Source organism: Dipodomys merriami, unplaced genomic scaffold (assembly GCF_024711535.1).
Source record: "Dipodomys merriami isolate MVZ:Mamm:240054 unplaced genomic scaffold, mDipMer1.0.p SCAF_2, whole genome shotgun sequence".
NCBI lineage: Eukaryota > Metazoa > Chordata > Mammalia > Rodentia > Heteromyidae > Dipodomys > Dipodomys merriami.
The window spans coordinates 88,551,992-88,577,553 of record NW_027203381.1 but is presented as its reverse complement, the minus strand read 5'-3'; the positions used below and the strand labels follow the sequence as shown (position 1 = coordinate 88,577,553).

Sequence of the window (25,562 nt, the reverse complement as noted above, 5' to 3'; positions counted from 1 at the left end):
ACACACACACACACACACACACACACTCCACAATGCACTAAATACACATCAACAAAATGTCCAAAATTGAGAGAGAACACATAGAACAAGAGAAAAATCTGATCAAGCAGTTCATTGGACAAATACTCTATGTACTCAGAATTTATAGAGTTAAAAAACACCAAAATAATCCAATTAATAAATAACAGTTCTCAGAAGTACAAATGACTAAACATACCAGGAAATGCTCAACGTCCTTAGCTGTAAAGGATGTGCAAATCAAACCAACACTGATATTCTGTCTCACCCAGTCAGAATGGCAATCATCAAAGGAACAAATGCTGGTGAGGACTGAGTGGGGCGTTGGGGTGGGGAAGAAACCTATCTATGTTGGTGGGAATGTTAATCCAGCCAGTTTAAAAATCAGTATAGAAATTCCTCAAGAAACTAAAAATAGAGCTACCGTATGATCCTGCCATACCACATTTGGACATATATTCAAAGGAATATAAATCAATATACAAGAGAGATACTGGCACACCCATGTTTATAACACCATTGTTTACAATAGGCAAGACATGGAACCAGCCTAGGTGCCAACCAACCAATGACTAGATACATATATAGGTTGGAACCACTAAGAAGGATGGAATTATGTCATTTGCAGGAAAATGGAACTGGAGATTATCATGTTAAAGGAAATAAGCCAAGCTCAGAAAGACAAATACTGTGTTTTCACTCATACTTGGAATCTAGACCCATAAAATATATGACATGATTGTAAAATAGGGGTTTGGGGAGGCAAGGAAATCAGTAAGAGGAAGGAGAGGATGGGATGAATAAGATAGAAATACCTATGTGAAATTCACTAAAATGGGGGAGGGAAGGATTTGATCCAATTACATTATACATGTTATAAATGCCACAATGAAGCCCTATGTACTAAGAAAATTCTTAAAATGAATGTCTGGAGTTTAGTCCAGATGATGAGTCTAGTTAAACTTTTGGGCCTCATTGAAGATAAGCCAGAGGGATTACACCCCTCTCCCAGAATGCTATGCTGGTTAGGTGTGGACCCCAGCAGATGCAATCTTCTCACACATCTCTACCATGAGGTGGCCATCCCAACTTACCAAGAAAATTAACCTTTCCAGGCTTTTCCACGTACATAAAAATGAGTGTAATCATACTATTTGTATGGAGAGTGTTTTTTAAATTCACAAGCATATAAAAATAATTGAGTTTTCATGAGGGATTAAATGAGATAATGCTTGTAAAATCAAGGGGCCTAGTACACAGGAATTATAAATATTTCCTAGTGTTATATGGCTACAGGATTAAAAAAAATAACCCTCTGTTACTGAATTTGCCAAAGAACTCAACAGAATTCTTCGATGTCAATTTACTTGCATTTTAGTTGATTGTACTAGACACATAGCCAATTACTAGGAGGATTAAAAATTCTGTGGCTAATTTTTCCTTACTATCTAAGGGGAAAAAAGGTAAGATTTCATTGAAGAGCTTAGAAAGCTCTGAAGCATTATCTTAAGGGAGAAGGATAATAAAGCAGAGGGAAGAGTTTTAAATCATAGTCTGAGAACAAATATGAAAATTAGCATAAGAATATATCAGTTCACTGAAAAGTGAAGATCAAAAATGTGATTTGTGATTCAAAAAAAAAACGAATGTCCATCCATTGGGAGGAGCAGACCTCGGGCTGATTACTTAACCATATAAGAGGAGTAAGCCTCAAGGGGAACCTGCAGGTCTCCATAGAGCAGACCCTTCTTCCATGTCTACCCACTTCGTTCTTCTCTTCTACATTTTCCTTCTCAGTGTTTTTACCCCAAATATAGAACAAATGTATAGGCGTGAATTGATTGAATAGATGATATACTGTCTAATATAATCTTGAAGTATTTGAGCCCTATTCAGATGGAACTTTCTGATACAAGGAGAAAAATGTGGAATAAGAAAAGCACACACAAACAAAATAGCATAAGGGTTACCCAAAAAGATGAAAAAGAAGTATGGTTAATCAGAGTACGTGAGCTCATCTCCAAGGATACAAAAAGATTACAGTATGCCTTCCTAACACCTGCTACAAGTACTGTTTGTGCAGATTTGGGAATACGTGCAAGAAGCAAGAGGACAGAGATGAGCAAATACTGATCACAAAACAAGCCATAACAGGGAGAGAGCCTGTAGGGTGGCATACCTCGAGAATCCTAGCTACTCTTAGGAAGCCAAGTCAGGAGGATCATGAATTTGAGGTCAGCCTAGACAACATTCCCAGATACTGTTGCAAGGGGAAAAAAAAGTTGGAGACAAGAAGAGAGAAAAAGGATTGAACAGCTACGTGAATGAGCTGTGTGTTATACTCTAATGGATCTTTCCATTTCTTGGGTCCTCCATTTTGAAAGGAGAATAGAAATTCTGAAGTTAGGCTGCATTTCTAACGCTCTAGTGCTGTCCTGACTTTCTTTTACTCTCTCCCTAGACACAAAAGAATATAAACAAAATGTTATACAAACAGATAGTGATACGAGAGGAAGAATGGTTCTCTTTATAGACTTGTGAATTCCATGCTTTTAGAGAACTGTTCTTTTGCCTGATAAAAAGTTGCTAAACTGAACAATCAACCTCTCTTCTTTAACAAGGAAGGGCTTGCTCTTTTGCTCCCCACAACTATAATCATATAAATAAAATGTCTGAGGCTTTGGCAAGCTTATTTTATTTCTTTCTACAAAGTCTATGGGAAAGAGATGTTAAAAAGTTAGTACAGAATATGCAGAGAACACTCTGAATGCAGAGAATACTCTGAAAGGAGCAGAGAACACTCTGAATGCAGAGAATACTCTGAAAGGAGCATAATGGCGATTCCACATGTCTCTTTCATTCAGCCAGATTTGCCGTTTATTTGCTGTCTCTGTTCCAGCCAACTTTCAGTGCCAACATTTTATTAAATCCAACACTATAACCAAGAGTACCAAACCATCATTGCTGCCCCTTTGGTAGGTTTTGGTCTTAGAGGAAGAACTGTTCTCTAAAATCATCCTGAGCCAACAGAGGTCAATGAGAGTACGTAAGCAGATTGAATTGATTTATCTTTAGTTGCCAGACAGAGTACATTTTCCATAGGAAGTGGTTGGACCCCATGTAGGTCTGGCACATAGAACAGGTTCTTCAGTTTTTCAGTAAAGTAAGAGACAAGTAGGCTCATTGGAACGGACAAGTGATTTTAGAGGGACTTTTTAGTGTGTAGCGATCATGTGTGTTGCTCCCACTTTTTGCCAACCAGGAAGAAAGTGGCCCATCAACACATTATCAAAATGTGTACTAAAACAAAATCATCTGAAAACCGATTACAGACTACAGACAGGCAGTCAAAAGCAATTTATGGAGTCAGTTTTACTACAGGCTCACCTAAGTTTTAGTTTTCAGTTCTGGTTTTCTCACTGACCTACATTGTTTTGGCTATCAGACTTAGAGGAGACTTGGAGATCAGCTAAGGCACTTTCTGTCTCAAGAAGCACTGGTATACAAGATGAGTCACTTAAGACATTCTCTGTTAGTTTCTCTATTTGCAGGACTGAGAATTATCTGTGGTTTTACAAGGTGGTTTGTTCTCGCATAAGAGGTTCTTCTAATATTTTTTCTTTTAGCTCAACAAGAACCATACATCGCCTAAAGAGAAAGACCTTTTCCCAGAAAACTTGGCCTAATTTCCCCCAACTTTGTGAAATGCCTTCTCTTTGAGTTGTCATACCCCTTGAATGAGTCTATGAGATGGCTCAGCACTTTACGTAGAACATTTGGCTACTAACTGCCTCTCCACTTGCAGTGATCTCAAGAGCAGGCACTATGTTGGTTCACATTTGTAATTGCATTGAGCATGTTCCTGAGCACTTATGAAGTGATGGTACAACTGTTAGCTGAGTTGAAACACAACCTTTTACAACCACATTGGGCTTACACTGTCACTAGAATGACTGTGTTCTGCAGTTTGACAATGAATAATAGGTACAATAATAGATACACTGTCAGAAGGTTTAAGTATAGCTTAATTTAGAAAAAAAGAAAATATACATTTACAAATTAGATATCTTTCAATTTCAAATATTGTACTGCAAAAAGTCACTTTTTATTAAGTGGACAAAAAAGTAGGAAACTGACAAGAAAAGCCACCTCAGTCTTATAAGCCCAAAGCTATCTATTTAAAAAGTCAAATTAAATGATATTTTTCCTTAAAATATATTTCTGCAAGCATTGTCTTTCTCTTTGTTTTCTCTATCCAAAGAATCAGTATCAACTTTAGCTAAAATATATATGCTTATCTTAGATAATTAAGAAAATTAACAGCTAAAAAATTTCCATCTTACAGCTCAAAAGAGACTTTTAGAAACCGCATTTTGGGAAGAAATAGTATTTTTTCAGTAGAGGATGAAAATTTATTACAGCAAGCCATCTACTATAAATTAGATGTTTATTTTCCTTTAGAAAGACTGGAAAAAAATCTCCCTATTACTGGAGCCCAAATAGGCTGTCCTGAGATTCACTATTAGTACCTAATTCAGTTCAGACAGTAGATGACAATGAGAGTTATTATAAGAGAGGAATTCTATGGGGAAAATCCTTTAGGAACTTTTCTACTATAGTATTAGCAATGTTTTAGGGTTTTACTTTTCTTTTGGAAATAAAGTAAACTGATGAAATGTTAAGCATTTAGATTTTAAAAGAAACCACAAAACCATACAATAATATGAATACCTTGCTATCAGTATAAAAGTTATTTATTATGAAACAGTGATAAAAATATGCAACTTCATCATCACAACTCAGTTCTCATTTTATCAGTGATATAAAGTCCCCAGAACAAAACACCAACAAAAATAATAATAAACCGCATATCAAGGGCCAGCATGTAGCTGTTTTAAATCTTTAAAACTTGCCCTTACACTTTGTTCCATTGTTTCTGTCTCTTTACCCTGCCCTTCCCAGCAGGAGAGCCAGATTCTTTGGTGTTTCAAATCTAGTTTGCGTCATGCATACATACTCCAGTCATGTCTGGCCTGGAGACCTTCTTCTCCAAGTTTTGATATTTAACATCAACATTTGATGTCAATGACCTTCTATTTTTTATATTGCCAGCTATATTGTTCACTTATAAGGTCATCTTATTGGCCTGTTTATGCCCAATAACTTGTATATTTTCAAAGTGTGACTCCAGAGGCATCCGGTGTTGTGCCATAGAAAGCCAGAGTGAAATGGAAGCTAGATCCTCTGGTAAGGCAGAGAAGATGATATGAGGAGTTTTGCACTGAGAGTGCAATTCACAATTCACCTAGAATAGCACTGGGGCTTACCTTGTATCTGGTTTCAGATTTTCTACTGTGGAGAAGGTTTGATTTGTAAGTTGAATGGATTTGTTCTTCCCACTGAATGATCCATTTTCTCTGGATATAACTTCATATTCTGAAAAGCAGGGGGAAAAAACCCAGATATTTCTCTTCATATTACAGCTGACAATAGTTCTTGAAACTGATAATATACTAAAGCCCATGACGTAAATGTGAGTAGTTTAAATTGCCATTCGAGAGACACGTTGATCTTATACATTAGCAATTAGGAAATTGCTAATGTATAAGACAGATTGGAAACTGGAACTTACCAGATGAAAAGGGTCCCAAAAGCATTAAGGAAATGGTCTATTTCCTATTTCTGCTTTCCCTGTATCAGAACAGGGGAAGGGGAAGTAACTGGTGATGAGATTTTCTTGTGGTTACTTTGGAGGGAGAACCTGAGTTTTTTGTGTGTGTCTGCAGGTGGGAAGCCTAGTTTTATGGAAGTCTTCAGTGTGAAGGGTGTGCTTGAGCAAAAGCTATGATCAGTAGAAGCTATGTTATTATAAAGCCTCTAAGGATCACTATAATAGTTGGGGAAAGGGCCAAGTTTGTATGTAGTGCTGCTGCAAATAATTTCTTTTAGTTTAAAGCCACATCAGTAAGTAGCAGTCAACTAAATAAACTATTGCTTCCTGGTTATGTTAACTTACATCATTCCTTTATATTAAATAAAATGTCTGTCTAAATTTTACTTTGAGGTATATTTCTGTGAACTTGTGCATCCAAAAATAGCTACATTAGAAATAAGAGATATAATGTACAGGTTTGTTTTGGTTTGTTCTGCTCTCAGTTTGGGCTTTATATGACAAGATGGTAGACAGGACTGAAAATCTAAAAACAAACACCAGCACTGCACTCAAAATCAGCTTCAGTAACATAAAGAAATGCATGGGAGCTGGGTGTCAGATAAGGGGAAATGAGCCTGCAGGACTGGCAAGTTTCTGCTCTTGTACCGAGATCCAAGAGATAAGTTGAATATTAAAATAAAAGCAAAAGTAGAATTACTCAAGCAGACCTAAGGTCTTGCATTTTAAATTCTTGGAGGATTTTTAATAGTTTGTATTAAAAACCCCAAAAGGAGAATGATTTTTTTCTGAATCCAAAAATAAAATAGAAAACATTGGTCAATATATCTGGTCACCATCAGTACTGCTGTTATTCAATCAGACTCTTTTAAAAATCTCAAACTGCCTACCAGATTTCTCTATTTTGGAAGCATATTTTGGAAGGAAAGGGAAGAAACCTAAATTGAAATAGGTCCACTTTATATCTTTTCTTAGCAAGGGAATAATTACTAGATAAAAAAATATGTTAAAAGAATTATATGTAAAATGTAAAAATAAGTGTAAGTAAAATTGAATTAAAAACAAAGAGAACCCATATATATACTAATTTTTTTAAAATTTATATTTTGGTGCTTTTTGGTGGGCTTAAACTCAGAGCCTAGACATTGTCCCTGAGCTTTTTTGCTCCACGCTAGAGCTCTACTACTTGAGCCACAGCCCCTCTTCTGGCTTAGTTGGAGATAGGAGTCTAGTGGGCTTTCATGCCTGGGCTAGCTTTGGACTGTGATCCTTAGATCTCAGCCTCCTGGGTAGGTAGGATTACAGGCATGAGCTACCTGCACCTGGCTCAGAACCTATATTTTAATGGAAGAGATAAACCAACCCACTGGCTTTGATTTAGTTTCATTTTTTTAATCTTTAAAATGTCAATGATATCTCTTCTCAGAGTAGCTTGTAGGGATTAAATTCAGACATTTAGAAAGCACTTAATAACATTTTATATGATTTTGCTCAACAGTGGCACTTATATTATTGTTGCTTTTAGTTCTCCTATTTCCAACTTCTGCTTTGAAAACAGGATCACAAAACTCTAGTGATTCCAATTGTAGACTCAGGTGCTGTTTAGTCACACACACAAAAAAACCCACAACAATTTATATGAAACTCTAGTTAATTGCGCATAAAAAAATCTCTTCAAAACTACCTCTAGAGCTGGGCACTGGTGGCTCACATCTGTAATCTTAGCTACTCAGGAGCCTGAGATCTGAGGCTCGTGGTTCAAAGCCAGGCCACGCAGGAAGGTCTGTGGGACTCTGATCTCCAATTAACCACCAGAAAACTGGAAGTGGTACTGCGGTTCAAGTGGTAGAGCACTCACCTTGAGCTGAAAAGCTGAAAAGGCCCAGAGTTCAAGCTCCACAACCGACAAAAAAAAAAAAAAAAAAAAAAAAAAAAACCAAAACAACAAAACAAAACAAAACAAAACAACCTCTGGTTTAAGACATTTCTTTTCAACCATGTAATAACCTTCTTAGTATTAAACAGATTCTTGATTATAGATAATCAATACTAAGAGACTGACTGACTTTTAGATATTAGAATAATATTACCAACCAGCATAGTCCCAAGTAAAAAATCAGGATCTCTGGGACAAATCCCTAGGAGCAAAGACAGTGACTTCTACCTCTCCCTCCCGACTCAAAATCAAACTAGCTTTGCATGAGAAAGGAAAAACTTACAAAATATGCTAGAGAAAACTGTCCAGGTCACATGGTGACCTGGCTAAGGAGAAGTAAATGCCTTTAGTCACTCAATCTCCCTACTCATTCCTCACTTGATCTACTACTCCTTGTATACTACTGACAGTCTTTTAGTCCCCTTTACTATTCCCTGTAATAGATACATGGCGGAGGCTCATTCCAGGAACTTCAGAGAGTCAGGCAATTGGCTATGCCCTCTAGCTGATTCTGGTTGCTAGTCTTTTATTTCTACCTCTCTTCTCCTGTTTAATCCTTCTGTTCACTGGGTTGAATCAATCTGACACATAAAAAATTCAAAGAATGACTCACAGGTTCTCATTTTCCACCCTCCTTTTTTTCCTTTTTTTTTTTTTTTTTAAGAGGAATTAGGTTGATGGTAGTATAATTTCCTGAGATGAGCAGAAAATGGCTTTGGAATGAAACACTCCACTCTCCAATTCCAATTTCTCTAAAGACAGTTGAAATTTTTAGCCTACTTGAAAGTTTTAAGGTAATGTAGAAGTTGGATTGGTGAATGGAAAAGTAGTTTAAATATCAGATGCAGTGGCAACTCATACATTATCTGTAGTTTTCTTGGTCATGAGAAAAAAAGATATATCTTACAGCTATGAAAAGGAGTACTAAGAGGAGACAGAAGGAGCACAATTTAAGGAAATGTAAGTTAATAGGAACCCCTAACAAAGACAAACACCACCGGCTCCCATTAGAGCTCTGCTAAGACTTAGTCCTCCTCAGATACAGCTTGACTCAGGGTGCCTAACTCAAAAGATCACCAAACCTCTCACCTTAGGAACAGCCCAAGTACCATGATCTTACCAGTGACCGTGTCATTTAATGGTTTTTCCCAATCCAAGATGACAAATGAGGGGCACCCTTCCACAGTGACCACAGTGAGGTTGGTGGGTGGGTTCTGTGGTGGGCTAGTGGCATTTCCCTCCGTGGCTTCCTCCGCAGGGAACCGCTTGATGGAGTCAGTGATGGAGCAAGGCTTGTTGTCAGGCTTTGGGATATATCTCACATGAGGACCTGAGAGAGATCAAGAGACTTTTAGCCTTTTTGAAACTAGTAAGGGAAGTGAAGTTGAGCTCAGAGATATTATCTGAAGACATGCAGTCTCTGAGCAGATGATATGATGACATAATAGTTATAAAATTCCGGGCTGGGAAGGTGGCTCAGTGGTAGAGCGCTTGCTTTGCAAGCATGAGGCCCTGGGTTCGATTCCTCAGCACCACATAAGCAAAAAGAAAAAAAGCCAGAAGTGGCACTGTGGCTCAAGTAGTAGAGCGCTAGCCTTGAGCTGGAGAGCTGAGGTACAGCGCCCAGGCCCAGAGTTCAGGCCCCACGACCTGACCAAAAAAAAAAAAAAACCCAAAAAACAAAACTTTATAGTAATAAATGTAAGAACTAATGAAGAACTAATTTTAAAGAACTCATACTTTAGAAAACATAAACCACTAGAGTCCCCAAGAAACACAAAATACCCTGAATAGAGATATGCTTATTAAAAAAAGTAAATGTATATGTAAGCATCTTCCCACAAAGAGGCCCAGATGGCTTTGCTGGTAAATATTAATAAATATTTAGGGAAGAAGCAATGGGAACTCTAAACAAACTCTTCCAGAAAATTGAAGAGGAGAGGTCAGCATTCTTCTGATGGTAAATCTAGACATTATTAGAAAACTACAGAGCAATATCCCTCACCAAGATTATTCTAAATAAAATTTTAACAAATCCAACATTGTATAAAAGGAAACTATATTATTTCTTAGTGGGAGTTATCCCTGTCATTAAAAGTTAATTTAAAACTTAAAAACTATGATATACTTTTATCAATTACTTAAACATATTCTATGTTACAAAATAAAAGAATCATCTTAATAAATGCAAATAAATAAAGCATAATATGGTATTGATTAATGTCAAAAATACTAGGATTGGAACAAAGCATTTTCAACTCAAAGCACTTCTGAAAAACATCTATGTGTAACACTGGACTTAATGGTGAAAGATATTTTCCCATAGGAAATTGAAAAAGACTTTATTTTATTGTCGGTCATGGGGCTTGAACTCTGGGGCTGGGCGCTGTCCCTCAGCTCTTCAGTTCAAGGCAAGCACTCTCCCTCTTGAGCCACAGCAACACTTCATTTTCTGGTGGTTAACTGGAAATCAGAGTCTCACAGAGATTCTGCCCCAGCTGGCTTTGAACTGTGATCCTCAGGTCTCAGCATCCTGAGTAGCTAGGATTACAGGCATGAGCCACTGGCACCTGCTAGAAGGACTTTATTATCACTATTTTTGTATAATGTTTTACTGGGAGCTCTAATGAGTTTAATCAGATAAGAAAAAAAGCATTCAAGATGGAAAGAAAGCAAAGCTTTATACTTAGATGACTTAATTGTGTGCAGAAAATCCCATGGTCTATAAAACAGCTGCTAGTGGTAACACACATTGCAAGGTTTCCAGATACAAAATCACTGTATAAAAATCAACTTGTTTTTCTACATACTAACAATAAACAATTACAAATGGAAATAAAAATAATATAATACTTTTGTGATTTTTTTGTACTATGAAAACTAGAAAACATTGGTGAGAAATATTTAAAGGATCTAAATAAATGGGAGGTACTAAAAGTTCATAGGTGAGAAGATTCAGTATTTAGCTGTGAATCTTTTCAAGTTGGCTTACATAATCAATGTAATTTCAATCAAAATCTAAAAAAAAATTTAAATTCCATATGATAATGGAAAGGACTCAGAATCACCAAAACACTGCACAGTATGTATGCAGAATTGTGTTAGGATTTTAAAAGGAGCTAGCCATATGACTGAATGTTTGGATGTCACCTTTCTTTACTTTGTGTTATGATAAGAATAGGTTCTGGGTCACCATTAGTTCTTCATCCTGGGCACTAAAATGAACAACTGTGGGGTAGGGCCTAAGCCCAACCCAACAGAGGCCATCTATTTCCTGCTGCTATGAGCAGAAGCACCTCGATAAGCATGTATGGAGCTTAGCACAGCTAGTTAGCTGACCCCAATTGTCTTACAGACATGGAAAGTAAATCTTTATTATAGTAGGCTACTGAGATTTTGTAATTGTCACACAACAGTGCCTGACTAATCCACACACCAAAAAATAGTCTCGTCAAAATCAAGATTCAGAGACAAACATACCTTTGAATCTGGGCTTTCCCAGATGATCGGTTTCTCTTGTTGGGCTTGAGCTAAAGTCAGTTGTATTACCTGAGAATGAAAGACAATGTACAATCTGGCAAGAGATAAAGGAAGCTTCATGATATCATGAAAAAAATAGCAAAAGCTAAAGATATTCAATAGTCCTCCCAGTTAAATTTCTTATAGCTTTGATTGCCTTTATTATTATTTATCTTCATTTACCATTATTGTGCCTTGCTGTAAGGTCTTCTGGAATGTAATACAAAATGAATTAGTTATAACAAAATAAGTAATACTTATTACTCCATGAACATATGTGTAATTACTAAGAATAGGTGAGTTAAAAGTAGGGTTGGATAGTTTATACCTTTTCAGGAAACCTACTTGGCACTTCAATGTCTGCTAAAGAGTATATTCCATGACAAAGTGTTAAAACTGATTGAATATTTACAATCAAAAGACCACATTAATTATAAAATTGTATAAAACAGAAGATCCAGAATGGAGACTATTCCCTTAATTAAAAATATTTTGTTACCTTTTCGTTTCATGAGAACTGATTAGCATACTCACCAAGCTCTTCTCCAGAGGCAGGAGCTGTTGGCTGCTTTTTATCTATCTCTGGTCTCTCTGAGGGGGTTTCAGTAGGTTTGAGTGTTGCCCTCAGGGGTGGGGAAGTTACTCGGCTTGATGAAATAATTCCTGTAATGTTGATCCAAAGTAGTAAGACTCTACAGCAGTCCTGCCAAGTTTCCTATTTATTTATTCAATAAATGTTTTTGAGTGCTTACCATGTGGCTTGGCACTATCAGCTAGGCTTGGAGAATAAACAAGACCTGGTTCTTGATAGAGATAGATGTGTAAGCCAAGGATATTGAAATATCATAGATATTGTGAAAAGCCAAGATAAGGTCACAGAGGGGACAAGAAAAGGGAGTTTATAGCTATGGGGGAAAACGGAGGGTACAGGGTGCAGAGTAGAGGAATTTCTTCATAGAGGATGTCCCAATGGGAGAAGTAATTAGTAGGTAGGGATGAGAGCTGTGGTATAGTCTGAGGTTGCAGCAAGAGCTCTACATTTCTGGAAATCACATTATGTGTGTGAATCATATGGGTTGGTTTGAGGAAATCAGGGAAAATGGAATACCAAGAACTCTTTTACCAGGGATCTCAGAGTGTATGAGGGGAAGAGAAGAATGCAATCAAATAGGTCTGAACCAATTGGTTCTGTTCTAACCACAGTATGCCTCAGGACATAGAATGGAGAAGCACTGCTAAGGTTATTTGGGGAGTTAGGGAAGAGATGAAGGGTGTCTGAGTAGCTACATCTGGGGAAGGTCAGTCTATGGGGAAGTACAACTTGCAACTAGACACAAAGTGAGAAGAGGCCCAAACATAAGACAGATTTCAACGATAATTCACTAGCAAGGCCTGGCCAATCGCCTCAGTATAGTAAATTGTCCTTTTCATAGATGACTTGGAGCTTTAACCAAGTGTGGTTAAAAATAATAGTAGTTTTAAAAGTCAAAAGAAATTTCAATAATAAAACTTCTTAATTCCTGTATTCACATCACCCCAGTGGGTGGGGAGAAGCTCTCAGTCAGTCTCCTGTTATTATCAGTTGTTTTAAGTCATTTTGTTATCCTGGCCCTTGATTTTGTGAAAATGTGATTCCCAACAAGCAAATGGTGCCCCCAAAAGCAAAGCAGAAGTGAATGTGCTTAATTTAAATGATAAAGTGAAAAGCTTAGTTATTTTGTATAATATGGAATTATATAATATGTGCAGTTTGGAAAAATATGGATCAAGCATCCACAGTTGTTCCTCAGTTGTGGTCTTCTTGAAACATCTAGCCATGAATACCAAGGGTCTACTGTAATTTTATCTGAACTACGCCCCTGCATACTTAATACAGGGGCCAGCATGAAGGCTGGTAGCTTGGGGATCTGGGGGCATCATATTTTCCATTCTTCCTCAGCACTTGGCCACATGCAGCATTTCATCCTCCAAAATAATCAACTTGTTGAAGGACCAGAGTCAGCTTCTACCTAGGCTCCAAGCAAACAGATTTCTAAGAAGCAAATGAGCTTAGGTAAAAAGAGATAGTTTCTCTAACCCTACCTTCCAAAAATAAAGCTATGAGTCCTTGAGGCTGTCATTCATAGTGTTGTCTTTGAGGCCAGTGAAAGCATGTGTCATGAATGCCTGTGGGTTGGCCATTGCTTGAGTTAATACCACAAGAAGGGCCATAGTTGGCTAGTAAAACTGAAATCACAGGAGGCAAGTGATGGATATACCTGAACTGCCGGGTTTTCCAGTGACATTATTTGGTGGTAAAGGTTTTCTTCGAGGAGGTATAGGTCTTGGTGGGAGGGGTGGGTGGCGAGCCCCTGGGATTGTAGCTAAGAGAAATTATAGGCAAAACCATCATATTAATTGCATCAAAGCCATTTTAAAAGTTCTATTCATAATGAGCAGTTAGATGACAGGATAGATCTTGTCGAAAAGTACATAGAATTAATATAATTAGTGTAATACTAATTAGGTATTTATAATTAGGGTAATACTAATATTAACCCAAATTAAAATTGGCTGCGAGTATACTCAGAGATGAAGAAGCACATTAACAGATACAAAACATATTCTATAATTACAGATGAAAACATATAGGTATATTTGTCTGTTGAAAGGATATATAGCATTTTATATTTTCCCATAGACAACATTCATGAACTTCATTATCCTCAAGTATCTTTGGCTTTGAGACAGTGATTTTTTAATTCCATTTTAACTTTACAATTTAAGCACACAATTTTTCCTTTGTGGAGTGCTTAGCCTGTCATCAATTATGATAAGTAAACAATTTCAGAACATCTCAAATGATTATACCAAAGTAGCCCTGATTAAGAAACAAGAATCAGGAGCCTGTGGAGAAGAGCTCATTAGGAATCCACTACCGCACAAAAAAAGCCTGGCCAAGGAATTTGTATAGGAAGACCCACATTCTCACTCCTCCAACTACTCTCATGGAGTGCTGCCAGCCCAGGGGAAAGGGGCAACTTTCCATAGTTTGCACAAAGGTTGGCAAAGCTAAAGGTGTTTTAAGCAGTCTATCTTAATTCAATATTAAGTCTTATGTTCTGGCTTAAATTTTTATCTTCCATTTACATTGGTTTTAAATAAATGGTTACTCCAGGTAAATATCTGACAGATTTAAGTAGTCCTCAGGATACTGTGGAGAAAGAGAGATAGAGCAGGAGAGGAAAATGAAGAAAGGAGAGAAAGAAGGAGTGAGGGTGAGTATGTGAATGTGCTCACTCCAGGAACGATGGTGGTAGAGATGTTAACACTTGAGTAGGTATTGTTTTTAAAGGTAAACAAGCATACATTTATTTGAAAGTGAACATTTATTTGAGAATGAAAGGATCTTTTGTCTCGCTAGGCCTGGCTTACTTGCACTTGACATAATTTTTCCATTCTTTCCATTTCTTTACAAATGGCATGGTATCATTCTTTCTAATGGATGAGTAAAATTCCATCTATATCTATATCTATATCTATATCTATATCTATCTACCGTGTTTTCTTGACCCATATGAAGGGCATGTGGGCTGATTCCATACATGGGACATGGTGAATAGTGTTACAACAAACATGGTTGTGCTGGTGGCTTTACTGTATCCTGATTTAGAATCTTTTGGATAAATGCCCAGCAGTGGGATTGCTGAATCATAGGGTACTACTATGTTTAATTTTTTGAGAAACCTCCATACAGCTTTTCAGAGGTTGAATGAGTTTATTCCCACCAACAGTGTGTTAGGGTTCCCTTTGGCCATATCCACACCAGCATTTGTAAATATATAGTGTGGTATGCAAGTGTACAAAATGTACAAAACTATTAACTGAAATACAGTAGATACAAGGGAGAATTCACACAGCAGCATGATTCTTTAGAAAGCCAAAATCAAAATTCAGCAAAATAAATCACTAGGAAGCGGGTGCTTGAAGGTGGGGGCGGTGGAGTTTGGAGTCAAAGGGAAAGGGGCTAAAAAGGAAAAGGAAAAGAGGGTGAAAATGAAGACAAGAAACCAATGTTTCTCCTACAAAATTAAGAAGAGTGAAGAAAGGTATGAGTGGGGAAGGGATGGATGAAAATGTTGAAAGGGGTGACATAGATCAAGACATATTGTATTCATAAAATGCTTTGCTAAATGGTAACTCCTTTGTACAACTGCCTAAAGATAATATTAAAAAATACTAGAAGGGAAAATATAGTGAAAAGAAAGCTGTAAAAGCTAAGTAGTGAAACTCTCCATTGGAGAGGGCCCAAAGAGGAGTCTCAAAAGAGCAGGTTTCATAGCATCTATTAAATGCAAAGATAGTCTGAATTTTTTACTTATTATAAACAGCATACTCTAAACTAGGGATATAAATTTTTTCAGGAAAAATGTCCTGTTTTAAGTTCTACTCTGTATAATTTATTGTAATATTTTTTAAATATAAGAATAGAACTTAGACAATAGCTAGTACTTACAATGAGTAAAAGCACTCATCGACTGAAGCTCATCAGAGCATTATTGAAAATAATTATTGACATTACCTTACTCATGTAACTATAACCCCTCTGTACAGTATCTTTACAATAAAAAATTTTGAAAAAAGAAAATAATTACTGAATACTCTGCTAGATGGTCTTGTTAAAATCTCATTTATGTACTGAGCGCTTAACATTACCCCAAAGACAATGTTTTGGTATGTTTCTCTACCAACAGGCCTATACTGCTAACACAGTCCTGATGCATTGGGGCCTTGCATACATCATTGATTTGCTGCCAAACGTAAGCCCACACATACTGTGCAAGTTTCAGATGTGGGCAGATGAAAGAGGGTTAGCATCTTATTCCTTACCTGGTTTTTTTGTGATGTGAGTAGAGTCTATTGATACATTCTTGACAGTACTCGATGGCTTAGGTGTTTGTTTGATTCCTATAAGCAGAGATATAGAAGGGAATAAATAGATAGCAAAAATGAGCTGAATGCCCTTTTTCATGGCTATTTGGTAGAGTTGTAGTGGCATTATTTTTGTAATGTACATTATTTTTGGTAGAGCAGGAACATTTTGTGCCCATGGTGAATGACCACTTTTCCCCCCCATATTTATGTGTTTTGTGGTTAAAATGTCTCCAGCTTCTCCATGTCCATAAAACATCTTAGAATTCTAGTGTATGTGAATCTATACTTAATGACTTGACTTTAAAGTATCTCTGTTCAGGCCTGTCTATCTATCAGGCTACTAATAGACTGGATATTTATATTTTGGATTTGTAACTTAGCCATGGACAAGCCTAAAAACATATCATTTAAAGAGAAGGTAATCTGAACCTTTGTGTGATATTTTTGTCTTTCAAACACAAATCTGTTAGTTATTACTTAAGCAAAACCTAAATGTCCAGGCTTTGGTTTTTTTATAACATAACTTTCTCTCTCTCTCTCTCTCTCTCTCTCTCTCTCTCTCTCTCTCTCTCTCTCTCTCTCTCTTTCTAATGTGGCCTGAACTCTGGGCCTGGGCACTCAGCTATTCAGCTCAAGGCTAATGCTCTACCACTTGAGCCACAGCGCCATTTCCGGCTTTTTATGCTTATGTGGTGCTGAGGAATCGAACCCAGGCCTCATGCATGTAAGGCAGGCACTCTACCACTGAGCCACCTTCCCAGTCCCTCAGAACTTCTTATGAAAAGAGGAAACTGATGCATGTTTTATCTTAGATATCATTCTTATTATTCTTTTACCTTATAAAATAATCTGTCCTGATGGGACTAGCAGTTTTCATTAAGAAACAACAAAAAAAATAAAATTTAAAGATTAAGGTTAAGATTAAGGTTTATTCTAATAAAATATCAATAGTCTGATAGCCTTCCTAAAATTTGCATATTAAAATGTTTAGTTAATATGATAGTAAAATTTGCATATCAAACTGTTTACTTAATTTGCTAGTTAGTATAATAACAACAACCATAGTGACTACAGCAGTGATGACAACAGTGCTTTGAATGCTCACCGTGTTCTTTCAATGTGCAAGCAGATATATTGGCTAAATATGCAACAGATTTTGTTTCCCCAAATGAGACCACATTTTTTCATGAATTGTGAACTTTGTGGATAAACCTATATTGAAATCCCACATTCTCTGCTGTTTGGATAACAAATAACACATAAAGTCTTAGAGAATGTTTATAGAGAATCAAATGTTGCTTATTTGTGGTATGAAAAAATGTTTCTGGTGGCAATGGCTGTTTCTATTGTGGCTAACCACAAAGGCATGGTGCAAATGAATGGCTCGTTAGTCTTCTTCCTATTCCCTACTGCCAGAGATGCTGGGGTCAGGGATGGTTCATTTGATGGTTCATTTGAATGGCAAATGGGAATGGAAAATACTTCCATTGCATTTGTGCCATGTGGATGGTTTGATGAGGTTTGATTTCTATTTTTCCAAGGGGGGAATTTGTACTCTAGAAGGTCAGTAGGCTATGTGTACTTTAAATAGACTATGGTTTACAACAATACTCCAAATATTTGTGCTCTTAATAAAGTATGATGTGTAATTATTAAAGTGATCCAATATTGTCTACTATCCGATTTGTGCCTTACCTTTGTTGGGTGGGAAATACCATTTTGACTTCACACCTTTGGAAATCCAGCGTAAGACTGATTAAGCAAACTGCTCAAGATCTCAGAGCCAGATTCAGAACAATATATTCCCAGCTCCTAAGCCTTTCTCTCAAGGACCGAGTCCCCTTGTCATTTCCTTCTTTGTTTTCCTTTTTTTTTTTTTTTTTTGTCCAGTCATGGGGCCTGAACTCTGGGCCTGGGCGCTGTCCCTCAGCTCTTCAGCTCAAGGCTAGAGCTCTACCACTTGAGCCACAGCACCACTTCCAGTTTTTTTCTTTTTTGCTTATGTGGTGCTGAGGAATCAAACCCAAGGCCTCATTCATGCAAAGCAAGCACTCTACTACTGAGCCACCTTCCCAGTCTCTTTGTCTTCCTTATAATAACTAAAAGTGACTACAATCCTAATGCTACATTCTGAGCCTCTTCAGTAAGTTGATGGTTCACCAGTATATAAGGGCTAAATGGCCAAGGCCAGAAAATGTGTTATCTAGGCACATGTGTGTGTGACACTCAGAAAGTACTTTCAGATCTTCTGCAGTCTAGGTCTGTGCAAGTCCACCAGGCCACAGGGATGAAGAATCAAAGGGACAAGTGAGTTGGAAATCATGGAGTCCTGGAGGGTTTCCAAAGTTCTGCAGGGTACTTGACAAATAAGTCCAAAGACACCATTTCCCCAGAGCTCTTTTCTCATGAAGAAAGAAACAGGGCTCAGAGATAGAATACTTGCTCAGTATATATGAGGCCCTGGATTTGACCTTCAGGAAATGGGGGACAGGGAGAAAGAGATTGAGAATGACATAGAAACACGTGCAACTAGAGACATACAAACACAGAGACACAAAAAGACAGGAAGGTAGTGCTCATGCGTGAGAAATGAAGCAGAGACAGTGTAGGAAACAAGATGCTTTTTCCTTTCATTTTCTAGACAAATAGAGAAAGGGCGTAACATACCACTATGATCCTTAGGTATAAGTACCCAAATTAATAGCTTTTTAGTGGCTACCTAGTTTTTCTCTAGCTTTTGGAAGTAGCTGGAAGCTTATAGTGTTTGAAAGCATTGGGAAGGGCCTTGCATAAGGCAGTCACAGAATTCAGTGAAAAGAGTTGCAACAGGAGACTGAGATGCAGGCCTGTGTAGAACTCCTGCTGCTCTGAGCAAGAGGGGAAAAGGCCAAAGGCAGCCAAAGGGAGTAGGAGAGGAAAGAAGGAAGCCAGTAAGAAAGATACTGCAGAAAATAGATATTTCAGAACTGGCACCTAGTCAGACAGTCTGGCCCAAGCTAGGACAGAATTCTTCTTCCCCCCAGGCTGGATTAATTGACATATCTTCTAAAGGACAGAATTAGCTCCGGAAACGCCGAGACCTGAGCCTCAGTGTAATTTCTAACCCCTTTCCCCACTGCCATATGGGATTTCTCAAAAAATGTCTCGATTTACGTAGTTCACCACTTAGCAATCTCTTGTCCAAAATGAAGTAATGATTTGGGTATTTTTAACCATAGCAACAAAAGCTTTGCAAACAAACAAATCCTCAAATATATTAATGGGAATCAATTTTCAAACCTATCAGTGGCTCCATGCCTTGTGACTAAAGGGGTCTTTGTGCCCTTGTCCCCAGATGGTGGTACCTGGCTATAGTTTCAGGGACCATGAGCCAGCAGCCTGGAAGATTTGGTCCCAGCCCAGAAAAACACATTCCTTACCCCAAGGAGTCTGGGTAATCTGTGAAGCACACTCCATGTGGGGCCAGTAAAGTGTGGTTTCCCCATTAGTCTGGGGTTCAGATATAATAAAGCCTGCCAAATCACATGCACTGCGATGGTTTCAGAATTATACTTTTTCTATGACATAATAGACCTTGAATAAACGCTGGTTAAATGGGAGAACAGCTCAGCAGTTTCCATCTAAAGGGAGGAATTCAAAGAGCTCATCTAGAATAGGAATCTGCAAACATTTTCTGTACCATCTTGGCTACAACTAATCAACCTAGAAGATTCTATTATGTGAATGCATAAGTTTAAACCAAGGTATCTATATCTATACATCTAGAAACCCTAGAAACCCTAGAAAGGCAGAACTTTTTCTTTTCTTTTTCTTTTTGTCTGTCTGTCTGTCTGTCTGTCATCTGTCTGTCTGTCTGTCTGTCTGTCTGTCTGTCTGTCTGTCTGTCTCTCTCTCTCTCTCTCTCTCTCTCTCTCTCTCTGTTTTTGACTCTGGGCCTGGGTGTTGTTCCTCAGCTCTTCTGCTCAAGGCCAGCTCTCTGTTGATTTATTGGAGATAGGAGTCTCAAAGACTTTCCTGCTTGGGCTGGCTTTGAACCTCGATCTTCAGATCTCAGCCTCCTGAGTAGCATGAGCCATTGGTGCTCCAGCAGAACTATTTTTTTCTAACATTAACATAAAGGAAATGCTATAATGCAAGTATTAGACTTTAAACAATTTGAACCTGCCTCTTTCCCAAAAGATCTGTGAAAAGAGACTTATTTTTAATCTACTCATCTACTGAGGGGCATCTGGGTTGGTTCCATAACTTAGCTATGGTAAATAATGCTGCAATAAACATAGTTGTACTGGTAGCTTTAGTATACCCTTGTTTGTGATCGTTTGGGTAAATGCCCAAAAGTGGTATTGCTGGTCATAGGGGAGCTCTATGTGGAGTCTTTTGAGGAACCTCCACACTGCTTTCCAAAGTGGTTGAACAAGTTTATACTCCCACCAACAATTCAGTAGGATTCCCTTCTGTCAACATCCCCTCCAGCATCTGTTGTTATTAGAGTTCTTGATTATAGCCATTCTAACTGGGGTGAGGTGGAATCTTAATGTTGTTTTTTTTTTTTTTTTTTTTTTTTTTAAATTGTATTTTATTTTATTTGAGAACATACTGTACAGAGGGGCTACAATTACATGGGCAGGATAATGCATACATTTCTTACCAAGCATTGCAGCCTCCTCCTTTGTTTACCCTTCACTTCCCTTCCCTGCCTCCCCCCTCCCCCCACCCAATTTTACCCCCCTCCCCCCACCCAATTATACCCCCCTCCCCCCCCACACCGAAATTGTAAAGCTGGTTTTGACATGACATTTTGTACTTCTCATTGTTGCAACAGGTCCACCTGAATCCTTAAACGACTTGTTTGTCCCCATCTCCTCCACATGATATACTGACATCAAATATAGTGAAAGCGGGGGTTACACTGTGGGGGAGGGACATACAAAGCAACAAAGAAATAATCTTATAAATGCATTAGAAACACATGCATGAAAGAAACGAAAACATTAAAATACATATTTAAGGGTTCATTTTCCTAACATCACATTATCTGGCCTTTTCTGCTTGACTCATACCTATACTAGATATTGCAAAGGACCAATGGAATAGAATTGAAAACCCAGAAATGAACCTACAGACCTATAGCCATCTAATCTTCGATAAGGAAGCTAAAACAATAGAATGGAAGAAAGACAGCCTCTTCAGTAAATGGTGCTGGCAAAATTGGTTAACTACATGTAGAAAACTAAAGCTAGATCCTTATATATCACCCTGCACCAGAATCAACTCCAAATGGATCAAAGACCTTGAACTCAAAGCAGACACTCTGAAAACATTACAGGATGGAATAGGAGAAACCCTAGGTCTCCTTGGCTCAGGTCGAAATTTTCTGAATAGAGACCCGGAAGCACAACAAATCAAAGAAAGGTTGGACAAATGGGATTGCATAAGATTGCAGAGCTTCTGCAGGGCAAATGACATAGCTGGCAAGATCAATAGAAAGCCCACCGATTGGGAGAAGATCTTTACTAGCCATACAACGGACAAAGGTCTCATATCTAAAATATACTTGGAACTCAAAAAATTAAACCACCCAACAACAAATCCTCAAAGAAACAACTGCCCAATAAATAAGTGGGCGAAAGACTTAAAGAGAACCTTCTCTGAAGAAGAAAGAAGGATGGCCAATAGACACATGAAGAAATGTTCAACATCCCTAGCCATAAAAGAAATGCAAATCAAAACAACATTGAGATATCACCTCACTCCAGTTAGAACAGCAAAAATCAAGAACTCTAATAACAACAGATGCTGGAGGGGATGTGGACAGAAAGGAACCTTACTTCATTGTTGGTGGGAATGTAAACTTGTTCAACCACTTTGGAAAGCAGTATGGAGGTTCCTCAAAAGACTTCACATAGATCTCCCCTATGATCCAGCAATCCCACTTTTGGGCATTTACCCAAATGTTTACAAACAAGACCACACTAAAGCTACCAGCACAACTATGTTTATTGCAGCATTATTTACCATAGCTAAGATATGGAACCAACCCAGATGCCCCTCAGTAGATGAATGGATCAAGAAAATGTGGTATATATACACAATGGAATTCTATGCCTCCATCAGAAAGAATGACATTTCCCCATTTGTTAGGAAATGGAAAGGTTTGGAAAAAATTATATTAAGTGAAGTAAGCCAGGCCCAAAGAAGCATAGGTCCCATGGTTTCCCTTAATGTTGTTTTGATTTGCATTTCTTTTATGGCCAGAGAAGTTGAGCATTTGTTCATATTCTATACTTCCATCAGAAAGAATGACATTGCCCCATTTGTTAGGAAATGGGAAAGACTTGGAAAAAATTATATTAAGTGAAGTAAGCCAGGCCCAAAGAAACATAGGTCCCATGGTTTCCCTTATTTGCAATAACTAGTATATGTCTAGAACAAGAAAAGGTCAAAAGTTATGTACATATGACCATATAAGATGATGTTAAGTGAAATGAACCCCAAGACAGGGACATAAGTGTTTTTTTCTTTCTTGCTGTTGTTTTTAACATACTTATAATGTACTATGTGATTTTTTGGTTTCTTTTGTATGTTCTTTTCCTGTGGTATAACCCTTGTTTTCCCTGTATTTGATTCTGGTGCCCTGCATCTTGTATATACACTTTTCTAATTTGGGGAGGAGAAGGGAAAAAACAAAATGCTTACACAGGGATGCAGGTTGACCATTGTAACGATGAGATGTACAAGACACTATGTTGCAAAGGAACTTTGCAACTTGTGGGGGATAGGGAGGGAGGAGTTGTGGAGGTGGGGAGGGAAGGGGTAGTAGGGGAAGAACAAAGGAGGAGGTAACATTGCTTGATAGAAAATCTACTCATTACTTACTCATGTAACTGTAACCCCTCTGTACACTATTTTTACAATAAAAATGTATTAAAAAAGAATCTCAAAAATGTTACTTTTAGTCATATTGTTTATGCCAGTCTGAGAAATTACATGTTTTTGTTGTTGTTTTGTTTTTTTGTCAGTTGTTTGTCAGTTGCCTGGGTGTTGTCCCTGTGCTCTTCAGCTCAAGGCAACCACTCTACTGCTTGAGTCACAGCATCACTTCTGGTTTTCTAGTGGTTTATTGGAGATAAGAGTCTCATGGACTTTCCTGCCCAGGCTGGCTTTGAACCATGCTCCTCAGATCTTAGCCTCCTGAGTAGCTAGTATTACAGGTGTGAGTTACCAGCGTCCAGCAGAAATCACATGTTTTATGCATACATTTAATAAACTATACTTTTCATCCATTTCTACATATGCGAGTACAATGTTGATACAACTATAATATTTATAGGATGTCTCATGTTAAATCATCTTAATTATTACAGATTATTGAATGGAGAAGTTGTGTGTTTAAACATCCATCAAATCAATGTTCTAATTATGAATAATGATGCCTTCTCCTATAGACTTATTCAAATTAGGGCTGTGCCATTCATTTTGGCTGAATTGCTTATAAACATTAGTATGACTGTAACTATAGTGAATTGTTTCTATGATGATTAAATCTTCTTCATGTTGTTTAAGTTTCACATTCTAGATTGCTATCAGATGCAACCCTTTAAGAAAAATCTGATAGTACTTGTGCACTATTATGACTTGAAAACCAAATAATTACAACCTCAAAGGCCAGCCTGTAAATGGAAGGTATGCTGCAGTTAGAGAAAATAGCTACTTAAAAATTGTTATTCATTAGTTTATATTTAATCAAGATTTCTTTTAAGAAGGAATATTGTATTTGGAAGTTGATTTCATGGACTGGGTTTAGGAAAGTGAAAAGTTATTTTCCAGTGATTTTAAAGCTCTTTGAAGTTTTGATTTTGGAAAGAGTACTAAATTTAATTTCCAACTTCACAAAAATTTCCAGAACTAGTAAAAAAAAACTTACCATGTGAATTCAACAAAATTACCCAAATTGATGAACATATAATTTTGACAGGACCAAAAAGGAATTAACTTGTTGTTATTACCTGTTTTGACTCCATTCCCACTGGGCAGTCCACTGGGTTTGATTCTAATCGGTCTTGTAGTTGTTCTATTCAGAACTACAATAAGAGGAAATAAATAGTTCATACATTTCTTAGGAAAACTTTGTAGCCAAAGGAAGTGACGTTTCTCAGAGAATTGGAAGTCATTTAAGTAGACAATAAAATAATAGCAGTTGGCCTACCAAAAGTATCATTTAGAATATAGAAATTATATTCTGGTATAAAAACGACAGACTTGAATGTGGGACTAGTGACCTAAATTTGTACTGAGGTAGTTATTATACTTCAATATTTACTTGAAAAAGGTAAGAGACAATTACAGTTCTCAGGGGAAATATCAGTCTTGCTTCATTTGTTAGCTTTAAATACATTCCACAGCAGAATTGAAGAAAAGTCAGGAGTGATTAGGTACATGGTCCAAGGTCATTCATAGCAAAAATGTCTTAAGGTTATGGTAGTGCTTGGTTTTCTATGGAGCAGGAAATAATTTGAAAAGTTTCTTCACAGTTCAGTTCTTCAAAGTGGATGTAGGGAAGACTATTATAATGAAAACTCTGTACCTGGAGAATACTACAAAAGGACTACCAACTCCTCAGCAATTAATTGTGACCTTGACAATAAATACATTTTGTAAGTGAGTTTTGTCATTGAAAAAAAGCGTAAGAAGAAACCTTAGAATCACACTGAAAAAAGACAGAAAATTTGAGAGCCTTTGGTTCAACTTGTATTTTAGCTTATGAGAAATTTCTATAAACCAAATCAACCCTTCCAAGGTAATCTTTACCTAAAGAAGCTTCACAAAGGAAGATCAGATGACCTTTTAAATAATTTACTAACTCTAGAGTATTTTTCAATATATGATGATAGCAAATGATGATCAAATGAAGTCCTTATATTCAGTGTACAATATGCTAAAATTGAGCTATATAACTTGAGGGTAGAGATGGGAAGGAGAAATGTGGAAGAACAATGAAAGAACTGACATTAATCAACAGGCTGTATTTATAATGTGACTTATGGGATTGAAATCTCTTTGTACAACTACTTATAAAATTATATGTATAATGTTAGCATTATTTTTTCTATCTACCACCTGTAAATATTTTTTCTATCAGTTGAGGCAATCAAGTGGAAATGTTTTCTTGTAAAACAGCCTTCTTACCCTGAGAAGAAAAAAAATTTCTAGTATATGTCTGAGTCAAGCAGAAAAGGTCAGATAAATTAATATTAGGGAAATGAACACTAAGATATGTATTCAAATGTTTTTTTTTTCTTTCAGGTGATTGTTTCTAACACGTTTATAAGATTATTTCTTTGTTGCTTTGTATGTCCCTCCTCCATGGTATAACCACTGCTTTCACTGTATTTGAGGTTGTTATAATTTGTGGAGGGGAATGGAAAAAACAAATCGTTTAAGTAGGGATACAGGTGGACCCATTGCAACAATGAGATGTACAAGTCGTTATGTGGAAAAACGAAC

At 37.3% G+C, this 25,562-nt stretch overlaps 1 protein-coding gene across 15 annotated transcripts in view; it reads right to left on the bottom strand.

The window, feature by feature from the left end:
• The window catches only part of Abi3bp (ABI family member 3 binding protein), a 188,266-nt gene that overhangs the window by 8,940 nt on the left and 153,764 nt on the right, over positions 1-25,562 (bottom strand). For all 15 annotated transcript variants that reach the window (XM_070030358.1, XM_070030366.1, XM_070030367.1 and 12 more), the window contains 7 exons: positions 24,065-24,139; positions 16,014-16,091; positions 13,403-13,507; positions 11,679-11,807; positions 11,106-11,174; positions 8,746-8,955; positions 5,346-5,454 (listed from right to left, as the gene is read on the bottom strand). In XM_070030358.1, coding sequence (XP_069886459.1) covers positions 5,346-5,454; positions 8,746-8,955; positions 11,106-11,174; positions 11,679-11,807; positions 13,403-13,507; positions 16,014-16,091; positions 24,065-24,139 — 775 coding nt within the window. The remainder of the gene's footprint in view (positions 1-5,345; positions 5,455-8,745; positions 8,956-11,105; positions 11,175-11,678; positions 11,808-13,402; positions 13,508-16,013; positions 16,092-24,064; positions 24,140-25,562) is intronic.